This window comes from Phoxinus phoxinus (assembly GCF_949152265.1).
Source record: "Phoxinus phoxinus genome assembly, chromosome: 19".
Lineage (NCBI taxonomy): Eukaryota > Metazoa > Chordata > Actinopteri > Cypriniformes > Leuciscidae > Phoxinus > Phoxinus phoxinus.
In genome coordinates, this window is record NC_136894.1 from 3677673 (window position 1) to 3690136 (window position 12464).

The following is a 12464-nucleotide window of genomic DNA, read 5'->3' on the forward strand; positions in this document are numbered from 1 at the left end:
ATAAATAAAATAAAACAGATTTTACCATTTTAAATATTATAATTTTAACACAATTATTCACCACAGGGTGTTAGAAGCACTGAGCAGAACAAAACAAACATTACGTTCAGCCAATGTTGCTGCTTCTGTTTTCATTATTGCAATGTTTTGTGTTTTTCTGTTCATGTTCAACCATGTGACAAAGTAAGAGTGCTGTATAGCAATAATGTTAAGCAACATTCAGCAACTGAGACAGATGACCTTCTGACTACATTTGTTGTTTCCTATATTTCCACACTTAACACAATAAAATTGCTATTAAACAAATTAAAATATACATTTTTATACACTTTTTATATCTACACTTATATGAGAGTTGCATTCTGAATACAGGAAATTGTGGGGGACTAAACTCACTTTCTATACTCACAGTATGAAATGCTCCCCTAGAAGATATAGAGTCCCAATGTGCAAACTAAATCGGTATAAGAATTCCTTTGTGCCTGTATCCGTACGATTATTGAATAATTGTTTATCTTAGCAGTTTTAAATTTGTAATGTCTTCAATCAACTGTCTTTCTTATATGTTTATGCAATGTAGTCCACAACAAATTTCCTTTCGAGGACAATAAAGTATACTACTACTACTACTACTACTACTATATTATCCGTATTAGATCTAAATTTAATTAATTATCACATGTGTCAACATTTATAGATAAGATTATAGATAAGATTGTATCATCATTATTAACTAAATGAACAAAACGAAAAGCATCTGTATCCAACTAACTTTTTATTTGTTAGTCTTGCAAAGATGACCTGCTGCCACAATGTGTGATCATACAGCGTTTACTCAGCTGATAAAACATTTGGCCTTCATTTGAACTGGTTTGAGTGGAATTTAAGCTGCGGTGCTTGTTTTTGAGCAGAATGTCACTGTCCACACGCTGTGAGGCTGGAAGGGTTCATGAGGACTTCAGTTAACATGACCATTCAAGGCTTTTTATTACATTTAAATGAGTCTCTTTTGAGTTGACACATGCAGGGACAGCATGTACCACAGTCATTACATATTTAAAACAGTAATATACTAAACCTAAACTAATCTTGACAAACTATATATCATTTGAAAGCTCTAGTTTACATATTTGGTGACTGATTTTCAAAATAAATTACAGAGGAGCCGTAATTTATCAATTTGCAACAAGAATATTTTCATACTCCTAACGCGTGTTCAGACCTTTATTTTGAAATAGTGATGAACATGAACTTGGAATCCAACATATGGAAATGGCGGCGCCCTTATATGGGCAGTAATGTCCACTAGTGGAAAAGTTTAGTACTGCGCCCAAACTAAATCTCACTGAAAGCTTATTTTTTGAGATATCAACCTAAAATTTGAAACACAACTTGTTCAGATTTTTGGCTTTGATTTTTTTTTGTTGCATTTTTAGAGCCCACCAGGTTTTGAAAATATATATTTTATATAAAATATGAATAATTCAATTTTTAACATTGTACATTTTCATAAACTCAAACTTCTATAATTAATTTCACTTCTACAAAAATCTGCCAAATGTCTTCTTTAAAACAAGACCAATCTTACTATATTCCAAAGCATTCTTGAATTACAACCATTTAAGTTCGGGATGTGCATTTTAATGTCTATTAAAATGTCTATTTAATGTCGCTTAAGGGGTTAAGTAGCCTACTTACTTTCCCCCCACAAGTTAAAAAAATTAAAAAAAATCTTTGAAATGTATTATTCACTCTTTTGTGACGTGTATCCGAGTGAAACGGCTTCTCAAACAAGAGAAAATGTTGGGCGGGAAATTGATTGGATGATTAGGGTTTGCTATTGGTCGATCTAATGTGAGTGACAGGTTGCCCCGCCCTTGAGCCAGTAAACACATCATCAGAGAAGAGATGGCTGCAAGAGAGAGGGTAACGCATTAAAAAATAATGATGTGCATTGTGCACGGATCAATCGTTTATAATAAATACTACAATACTCCATAAAAAAATAAGAATTGTCCATTTTGATTTCATGGTGATGTAGTGAGGTCTAGGCTACTCAATGATTTTAAAATATATGCTATTTTAAATACTCAGGTGAAACTCCAGACAGAGGGACCCTATAGCTTGAAATGTTTCAGGTCAAGTAGCTCACCCAAGTAGCCTAATAAGCAAATTATGAATTTGATCCATATATTGATTATTATTTAGCTTTGAATATGAACTACAAATTATGGGATCTGATTTCTCAGCACGACCCATCATCTTAAACCTAAAGAAATTACATTAACCAAAGAAATGAACACAACCCAGCATCCCATAATGCCTAGCGCGCGGTGCATGGAGCGCATAGAGGCGTGAGCAACGTCATTTCCGTCAATCTTGAACATGGAGTCGAATGGACTGAGGCTGAATTTCTGGGAGAACGGACCGAAACCCGGTCAGTTTTATTCATTCCCGGGTAACAGCAGCGCGGCTCCAGGATGTGGACCCATCAAACACACACTGTAAGTTCATCCCGACGGTTCAGTTTGGCGCTTTTCGGTCGGTCAGTTTGTGGTTTCGATTTGCCTCTTTCTCTGCTGCATCATCATGGAGGAAAGTGGCTGTTTACCCCCGAACATTGTCTCAAATATATATATTTTTAACATTTCTTCAAAATATTTATATATATATACCCTGAATATAATTTATATCTGTCTCTTTTTACACGCTTGATCTATTGAAAAAGTAATTGAATGGTTCGGTGATCAGTTAGCTTGTTAGCAACAATGCTAATGAATAGGCAAATATCAAAACTGGTTTCTTTTTTTAATAGACGCAAGTTATACAATATAGTACAATATTATATAACGAATGTCTTGGCGAAAGTGTGGACGTAAACGAGCCAAGTAAAAGTAATTTAAAAAGCATTATAAAACCAATAATTGAAATAAAAATACACAATTTAAAAATCTATACAGTCAGTTAATGCATAGAAATGCACAATATACAAGAACACATTAGATATTACAATGTGCAAATGTGAAAGTTGTGAACTTGAAACGCCGTCAGTTGGTTTTAAGGTACGTTAGTAATAAGTTGGTATGATTAGGTTAAAATATTAATAATGATGATGATACATAAGTTACACTACTGTTTACAAGTTAGATTTACTATTTCGTAAATTTATTCAGCAAGGACATTTAGTCATTTATTATGTTTCAAAAGATTTCTGTTTAAAAAAAATTGTGTTCTTGTGAACTTTCTATTCATCAAAGAATGCACTTTTTTTTTTTATTGTTTCCCCCCAAATATGAAGCAGTACTTTTTTGAACATTAATAATAATAATCAGAAATTATTAGAATGATTTCTGAAGGATCATGTGACACTGAAGACTAGAGTAATATAATGGTGAAATATTTTTTTTAAATCAAATAAATGCAGTCTTGGTGAGCATAAGAATCTTTCTAAAACATAAAAAATCACAATCTTTGTATGTATATGTCTGTCCGTTCAATTTGTCTTGTTTTAATTCATAATGTTGAATGATTTTCAGCAACCCCATGGTAACGGGCACGTCAGTGCTGGGTGTGAAGTTCACCGGTGGTGTGATCATTGCTGCTGACATGCTCGGCTCCTACGGGTCCCTGGCGCGCTTCCGCAACATCTCCCGACTCATGAAGGTCAACAACACCACCATGCTGGGAGCCTCCGGAGACTATGCTGACTACCAGTACCTCAAACATATCATCGAGCAGATGGTGTAAGTATACACACGGTTGAGTACTTTGTCAGTTTTGAGGGCTTATATCAGTGTATGCGAATAGGCAATAACTTGATGTGTGTTTGTTTTAGGATTGATGAGGAGCTTCTCGGAGATGGACACAGCTACACCCCTAAAGCCATCCACTCCTGGCTCACACGGGTCATGTACAACCGCCGTAGCAAGATGAACCCCTTGTGGAACACAGTGGTCATTGGTGGATTTTACAATGGAGAGAGGTGGGACAGTTTCCAGACAACTGAACGTCAGCATGTAACGAGAATCACGACCCATCAGACTTATTTAATGGGATAGTTCACCTAAAAATGATGGTTACTGACATCCTTCAAAATATCTTTGAGGGGGAGTAAATTGATAAAATTTTCATTTTTGGGTGAACTATCCCTTTAAGAGTAAAACATTAAAAAAAAGTAGGTAGGGACTTGATTTTTTTTAATCTTTTGAGAATTGGATTCTTATGGGTAAAAAAAAAAAAAAGAGGAATTAGTAATGTGAAGTTTACATTATTATAAATATTACATTTGATACGTTTTTTTTTTTTTTTAAATAACATGCACAATAAGAATGTGTTGTCAAGTCAAATGTATTTGTATAGTGCTTTTAAACAATATACATTGTTTCAAAGCAGCTTTAAAGAAAATCATGATGTTAATGTTTATAACATCTTAATATCTTCTTCATGCCTTTAAATGGCTGCATTTAGTAGAGCTGGGGGATAATAGTTTACATTTTTTTGACGATACAGACAATCAAGCATTTTCATTTTTATTTAACCAGATGAGCACATTGAGAACACTTTCTCATTTACAGTGGCGACCTGGCCAAGATAAAAGCGTCGAGGTACAAAAAAAACCAGTTACACATGTAATTACAAGACAAAAGTACACAGTAAATGCAGGTCAGCAGATCAAACATTTAAAATTTTGTACAAATAGTGCAAAAAGGTGTCAATATATGGAGGTAAATAATTGGTAGATAAGTGGCGTTGCTCTGTGCCATACAGTCAATGGAGAAAAAAAGTGTAGAGGTCTAAGGTAGAGAGATACTGTTGTCGGGTACAAAATGGCTATGCTTAGAACAATATGAAAGGTGGCAAATGACCATTATCAAGCAGTTGAGAGATGCTATATATAGCTTTACATGAGTGTGCTGTGTGTATGCAGATAAAGTTAGATCTAATTATCCAAATTGATATATAGAGCTGTGTGATAATTAGGGGTGCAACGGTACAGATAGCCCACTGTACGGTCCGTACCTCGGTTTTTGGACCATGGTCTCGGTTCGGTTTCGGTACATGTTTTGTGCAGAAAGAGACTGCTATTTCATCCCAAAAATATTTTATTTTTCTTATGAGCATAAACAGAATGCCACAGTAGGAAGAACATCAATGTGTATGGAATAAATTAACACTCTAGTCTGTACTGAACAACACTAAGTAATACAACCTCTTCAACTATCACTTATGAAATACAAAATGTAAACAAACACACTTTAGAATATTCAAGCGTTTTTTTGGGCTTATTAAAAAAATATGGTTGCTTGTTAGGAAAATCTGACAAGCAACTTCGTTTTCTTTACATCTATGGTCACGGTTGCCGTTTTCACAATCTCCAATACATTGATTGACACTGTCTGCTCACAGCTATAGCCAATCAGTGCAATAATATAAGTGCTGTGGCATAACTCGTCAAAACATTCCGCCGAATCCGCCCCCAAATCCCCCTCATTGGAGGAAAAATCACGTTCAACGTGCAGGCGCGCGCGACGCTGTAAGCTATGATAGACGTAAATAAACACACACATTGCGAGAGTTGGCAACTGTGGCGGGCTTTCGTCTGCCTGGACAGGCAAACGCACGCACCTGATGGCGTGTAAAGCAAAAACTAAAAGGATCAGCGCGAACTCAATGGCAAAACCGAAGTCCCGCGGGACACGAGGGTAGATTGTCCCGTTCAGGGCTGACCGAACGGTCCGGGATTTTACCGTGTACCGTTGCATCCCTAGTGATAATACATTCTTATGTGACGCTGTAATCATCAGTTATGCAGAGTGCAGATGATTCTTGCTCTATATGATATATTGATTTACATGAGTATATTGTATGTATGCAGGTAAATGAGGATTTACTATGTATCAAACTTTTAATATATCGCTGGCCGATAATATAGTGTAATTTTTTTGACGATATAACAATCAGTCAGTAGATATTTCCTATATAATCCATACCAAATAATGTGAGTGTACTTTATGTATCTGGTTAAGGATGGATACTTGTTATTAATTATTAATTTGAGTTATTAATTCAGTATCTGGTGAAATTGAGAATTATGAAACCTGTTTTTTTCAATTTATAACAATTTGATGTAGTGACACTATAGTTTTATAGTAAAGAGAAACAATTTCGACTTTAATTGAGTTGTCTTTTATTTAACTTTCACTGAAATTGAGAATTATGAAACCTGTGAGTTTTTTCAATGACAAGTATAGTACTATAAATGTAGTTTTATAGTAAAGAGAGACAATTTTTGATTTCATAATGCCTTTTAATTGAGTTGTCTGTTATTTAACTTTCACTGAACACAATTTTTCTGTGGTTCTCTTAAGCTTTCTTGGTTACGTGGACAAGTTAGGAGTTGCATATGAAGCCCCGACAGTAGCAACAGGATTTGGTGCTTATTTGGCTCAGGTAAGTTTCCTTATATTTTTTCCATCCGATTATCTTTCTTGTTAAATTACGCTAAAACTCTTATCATATGAACTTGTGTTTTTGCAGCCCTTGATGAGGGAGGTGCTGGAGAACAAGGTGGAGATCACAAAGGACGAGGCACGAGCACTGATAGAGCGATGCCTTAAAGTGCTGTACTACCGTGACGCCCGCTCGTACAACAGGGTGAGACATGCTTTGTTCTTTCGGCTTATTGTCCTTCATGAAAAGACCATTATCTCTGGTATATTTCATCGTATGCGACTCAAGAAACCAGAAATAACACTCATTCTTTGGACTTGCTCTAGCATGAAATTGCCATTGTAACAGCTGATGGCGTGGAGATTATTGGACCACTGTCTTCTGAAACAAACTGGGACATTGCTCACCTGGTCAGGTAGGCTGAAATCACATGATGCATCTAAATATTTGCTTAGCATTTAGGGATTTATAGACATTTTCATATGACCGATCAGTAAAACTCCGATATTAAATATCATAACTGTATTTCTACATTCAAATTAGTACAATATACACTTTTATTCTAAAGTTTGGGGTCGGTAAGATTTTTCAAAAGTGTCTTATACTCACCAATTTTGATTAAAATACAAAAATATTGTGAAACATTATTTAAACAGATTTCTCAGCATCATTACTCAGTCTTCAGTGTCACATGATCCTTCAGAAATTATTCTAAAATTCTGCTCAAAATGCATTTCTTTTTATCAATGTTGCCATTAGTTGTGCTGCTTCATATTTGTGTGGAAACTATGACTGACACATTTATGAATAAAAGCAAAAAATCTTGGTAGTGTATTTAGTGTTATGCAAGATTGTTAAATAGTAAAACATTGTTAAACATTGTATGATGTATATGTACATATTTAACATCAGTTTATATACATCATGATTGCTAAATTATTTTATTGGCTTGCTAACTGCTGTTTGTTTTTATTTTGCAGTGGTTTTGAATGAATCCTGTTCTGCTGAGCCCGGTTTTGTCACATCATCTTTGGACATGCTCTCAGCTCCACCAGATCATTATTATATTGTCAAGATTAGTTGGATGTGTTTCTCGCTCTTTTGTTATTCATAAATAAACGTAATAAAAGTTGTCTACTGTGTCTTCGTTTTCCTTCTTCGTGTATAATTAATTAGTCGGTTGATCAAATCCAGTCACTTGCTCTTTTGGGTCAGTGCTAAATATATTTTTATACAGATGTTCAATGCAAATTAATTTATGCCTTGCAAGCGTAAACATTTGAGTTTGTCATCCATTTTACATTGTGGTTTCAAATTCTGCTGATTTGTCACCAACATAATGTGTTTTTATCAGAACTTTTATCAAATTCTACAAAAAATGACTACAAACGATAAGTAATGTTTAGCATTCTATGCCATATTTTTCCACAAAAAGAATGTTACATTCTTGCTGTTTAATTTTTAACTTTTTCCTCAAAAAGATAACTTAAGGAAATATGAAATAATTGCAGCATTTTAAAATGCTGAATAATTTAATGAAAAAATATATAGCAAAGATAAAAAATACATCACTAATAAAAAAATTTTTGGTCAGAACAAGGAAAAATGGCCAGAAATACTAGCCTAGCAGAACCATAGTGGAATAAAATATTCACATTTTATTACATTTTTAAAAACACCACCGTGAATACATCATTTTTGTCATGTGACCATATACACAAATATGATCATAATATACAGCTACCTGTGATGAAGAGGTGCATGTGAAAAAGGTTTTATGCAGTTTATACAAAAATGTATATCAGTGTAGCATACAATGCATGTATAAACTGACTGTATTGGTCAGATTTTGCGAGACAACTAAAATAGCTTTTTAGGGGGGAAAAACTGCTTAAATGACATGCCTAAAAGAGTTTATTCATTAACATGAATCAAGAATGTTACAGTATAATCCTAAATATAGTAGGTAATGATTTCAAATCATTTCTATATACATTTATGCACATTATAACAGAGATCAAACCTGATGCAGAGGAAAACAGTGATAAACTAAAGCACAAGGTGTAACAAGTTGCACATTAGTAGTTCAAAGATCAATAGAAGAACTTCAAGCTAGGGATCTTTAGCACCCATCAATGCAAACAAATATTTACATATGCAACCATACAGACATATGCAAGCAATGACCTACATTTACTTTTTCAAAGAGCAGTTCATTTTATTCTCCAAAAATAAAATCATCAGCAGAAGGCACACAAAACGCTTGCATACGGTTTCCTTTTATATGATAACTTAATGTCCCATTATCTCTGAATCCTCAAAACCATGGAACGACTCCAAATCGCTGTCTTTCTCAAACATCTTTTTCAAGAAAATCATGCTGGACTGTGGAGAGGATTCTACAGAAACGACACCGGAGACGTCAGCTTTCTGCTCGGCTTTATCTCCTTGCAGTTTACTGACCAGGAGAGCTTCAGTGAGACTCCGCACGAGCTCCGAAGGCTCCTCGGACGTCACCTCTGGGTTTGAGCTCAAAACCCGATCGAAAGAGCGGAAGAGAAGCTTGGGCTCTGCTTTAAGGACATCCAGGAGCTCGACGAGCCAGCGAGAGAGAAGATGGGCAAGGTCTGCTGGTTTGGCTCGAACCAGTTCCAGTGGCGCCGTCGTCACATGCTCGCTCCATCGAGCCTGCAGAAACTGCGAGGGATCGGACCTGGAAGAGTGTTCGTGCTGTTGAGCGCCGCCAAGAACTCATTAGACGTGTGGCCTTTGTACGTGTCAACTATCAGCAACCCTTTGCCTCCAGATCTAGGTTTGACATGCCGACACCACACCTTGTCCAACCAAAGCTGCAGTCTTTCTTCATCCGTGAAGCCTTCTGGTCTAGCCTCCAGGATGATGAAGTCTGGCAAGGAATGTGCATCTGGCTTAAGAGGTTCGTTAGTAGGCAGTTTAGGTACTGGGTAGGATTAAGGGATGTAGAATATGATCATGCAGAATAAGGCATTAATATGTGCTTCATTAGTACTAATAAACAGCCAATATCCTCGTAATATTCATGCTAATAAGCAACTAGTTAGTAGTTAGAATTGGACCCTAAAGTAATGTTAAACTCATCGCTGATGCTGTTGTTAAACTCATCGCTGTTGTTAAACTCATCGCTGAACTCATCGCTGAATGCTGTTGTTAAACTCATCGCTGTTGTTAAACTCATCGCTGAACTCACCGCTGAATGCTGTTGTTAAACTCATCGCTGAACTCATCGCTGAATGCTGTTGTTAAACTCATCGCTGAACTCATCGCTGAATGCTGTTGTTAAACTCATCGCTGAACTCATCGCTGAAAGCTGTTGTTAAACTCACCGCTGAATGCTGTTGTTAAACTCATCGCTGTTGTTAAACTCATCGCTGAATTCATCGCTGAACTCATCGCTGAAAGCTGTTCATGAAATGCTCAAGACGGCATTATATACTATTTGCACAGCCATTTAAAAAATACAGTAAAGTTACACATTACTGTATTTAGTGAGGTAACTGAGTACAAGACACTGAATGTTTCACATTTTTACTGCATATGCTCTTTGCAATTCTAATTTGTTCACAGCATTGTGCAAAAGAAAAAATACACCCTTATTTACAACAAACATAAACTCCCTTTGGGAAGAGCTGTGCACAACTGTAAACAATATTGCAGTACATATTGGAACTGAACATACAACATACATAGTACTGTAATCATTCATGCACATCCAGACGTTCCTCTCTGTCTGGCCACATAATTTCATCTGCATCACAGCGAATATCATCTCTTGCAATGCAATCCAAAACAACAACATGCTTGCTCAGATGGTCTCAGTTAGACCCCTCTCATTCTCAGGGATTATGTCCCTGTAAAGAGTGTCTAACAAAGTCAGCAGATGTTTTGTGTTGTATGGAGCAAGACGGGGGATATGCCATTTATACACACCTGTTCTCCCGACGAAATGTTTCAATAATTGAATTTACAGTGGTTCTCCCAACATTTGGCTGCACCCTTCAACCAGCCTCAGGCGTTGTGAGGCCGTGATTGACAACATGATCCACAATTTTAGGGATCCGCCTATGTACTTGGCCTCTTCTTCCCCTTCTCCTTCCCCTTCCCCTTCCCCTTCAATTTAGGAGACATTTTCAGGAAAAAAAAAGATTAAATGTTTTTTGTAAAATTTGCTTGACAGATTTTAACAACTAGTTCAACATTTTTGTATGTAATGACTCAAGCAATGAAAGGAGGACTATTAGTTTTATATGGAATGACTATTCAGCATTCACAAGTATAGTTAATTTTGACTGACATGACATAAGCAAATGATAATGTTAGAAAACAGCAGAGAGTTGTATGAAAGCAATTGATGCATGTCCAAAAGCATTTGCAATTTGTTCGAAGGAATGAGAAACTGCTACTATGATGTGCACAAATGACTAAATGTTGTGGAGGTTGAACTAACTGTTGTAAAAATGTAAATAGTGATGTGAGAAATGCACCAAAGCGACTGAGAAAAACTGTAATCGCTGATGCTGTTGTTAAACTCATCGCTGATGCTGTTGTTAAACTCATCGCTGAATGCTGTTGTTAAACTCATCGCTGAATGCTCATCGCTGAATGCTGTTGTTAAACTCATCGCTGAATGCTCATCGCTGAATGCTGTTGTTAAACTCACCACTGAATGCTGTTGTTAAACTCATCGCTGAATGCTCATCGCTGAATGCTGTTGTTAAACTCACCACTGAATGCTGTTGTTAAACTCATCGCTGAATGCTGTTGTTAAACTCACCGCTGATGCTGTTGTTAAACTCATCGCTGAATGCTCATCGCTGAATGCTGTTGTTAAACTCATCGCTGAATGCTGTTGTTAAACTCACCGCTGATGCTGTTGTTAAACTCACCACTGATGCTGTTGTTAAACTCATCGCTGAATGCTCATCGCTGAATGCTGTTGTTAAACTCATCGCTGAATGCTGTTGTTAAACTCACCGCTGAATGCTGTTGTTAAACTCATCGCTGATGCTCATCGCTGAATGCTGTTGTTAAACTCATCGCTGATGCTCATCGCTGAATGCTGTTGTTAAACTCATCGCTGATGCTCATCGCTGAATACAGTAATATTGTGAAATATTATTTAAACAAACTTCTCAGCATCATTACTTAGTCTTCAGTGTCACATGATCCTTCAGAAATCATTCTAAAATTCTGCTCAATGCATTAATTTGTATCAATGTTGCCATCAGTTGTGCTGCTTCATATTTGTGTGGAAACTGTGATACATTTATGAATAATCTTACTGACCTCAACTTTGAATGGTAGTGTATTTAGTGCTATGCAAGATTGTTAAATATGTATGATGTATATAGATTAGTGACCAATTCTAACTAACTAAATATTAACTATGACTTCAGCCTCAAACTCATAATTACTGCTTATCAGAGCCGGACAGTAACGGAGGACATTTACTTGAGTACAGTACTTAAGTACAATTTTGTACTTTTGATCTGTACTTTACTCGAGTATCATTTTTGGGGAGTACTCATGACTTTACTCAAGTACATTTGAGGGGCAAATATTGTACTCTTTACTCCACTACATTTCTATCCATAACTGTGAGTACTGAGTACCCGTTACTTCTTCTAAAAAGGAAAAAAGAAAAATCTCGGAAACCCTCAATTTGTTGTTTCCCTCTCAAACGTGACTGGACTGTGCAGGCGCCACTGATTGGGACAGCCTATCAGCAATCAGCTTTCAGAGGTGTGGTTCAGAGTTGTGTCAGAACATTGCTATATTGCCTTCTTTGCTGGTTTAGGTTTATTGATTTGATTGATGAAAAAACAGAGAAACTCACATGTACACACAATTGTTAGCTGAATTTTCTTTTCTGATATAACACATTATTGTAAGCTGAGCATTTGCTGTGATGTTCTTGAGTATGCGGTGTGTTTAACACAGTCAGGTTCAAATGTGGTTGCAAAAAATCCATTAAAACT

At 36.2% G+C, this 12464-nt stretch overlaps 1 protein-coding gene across 1 annotated transcript; it reads left to right on the forward strand.

Annotated features, from left to right (window-relative positions):
- The first annotated feature begins 2323 nt into the window (after positions 1–2323).
- psmb4 (proteasome 20S subunit beta 4) lies at positions 2324–7582 on the forward strand. Its single transcript, XM_079590763.1, has 7 exons — positions 2324–2504; positions 3537–3743; positions 3836–3982; positions 6369–6450; positions 6538–6654; positions 6777–6865; positions 7431–7582. The coding sequence occupies exons 1-7, from the start codon at positions 2386–2388 to the stop codon at positions 7441–7443; spliced, it is 774 nt and encodes a 257-aa protein (XP_079446889.1). The 5' UTR covers positions 2324–2385; the 3' UTR covers positions 7444–7582.
- The last annotated feature ends 4882 nt before the right edge of the window (positions 7583–12464 follow it).

Excerpts from the sequence above, each read along its gene's own strand:
- psmb4 (XM_079590763.1), top strand. The coding sequence starts at position 2,386 with ATGGAGTCGAATGGACTGAGGCTGAATTTCTGGGAGAACGGACCGAAA. Across the intron at positions 2,505-3,536 it reads GGACCCATCAAACACACACT|CAACCCCATGGTAACGGGCA; the intron begins GTAAGTTCATCC and ends AATGATTTTCAG. Across the intron at positions 6,655-6,776 it reads ACGCCCGCTCGTACAACAGG|CATGAAATTGCCATTGTAAC; the intron begins GTGAGACATGCT and ends GACTTGCTCTAG.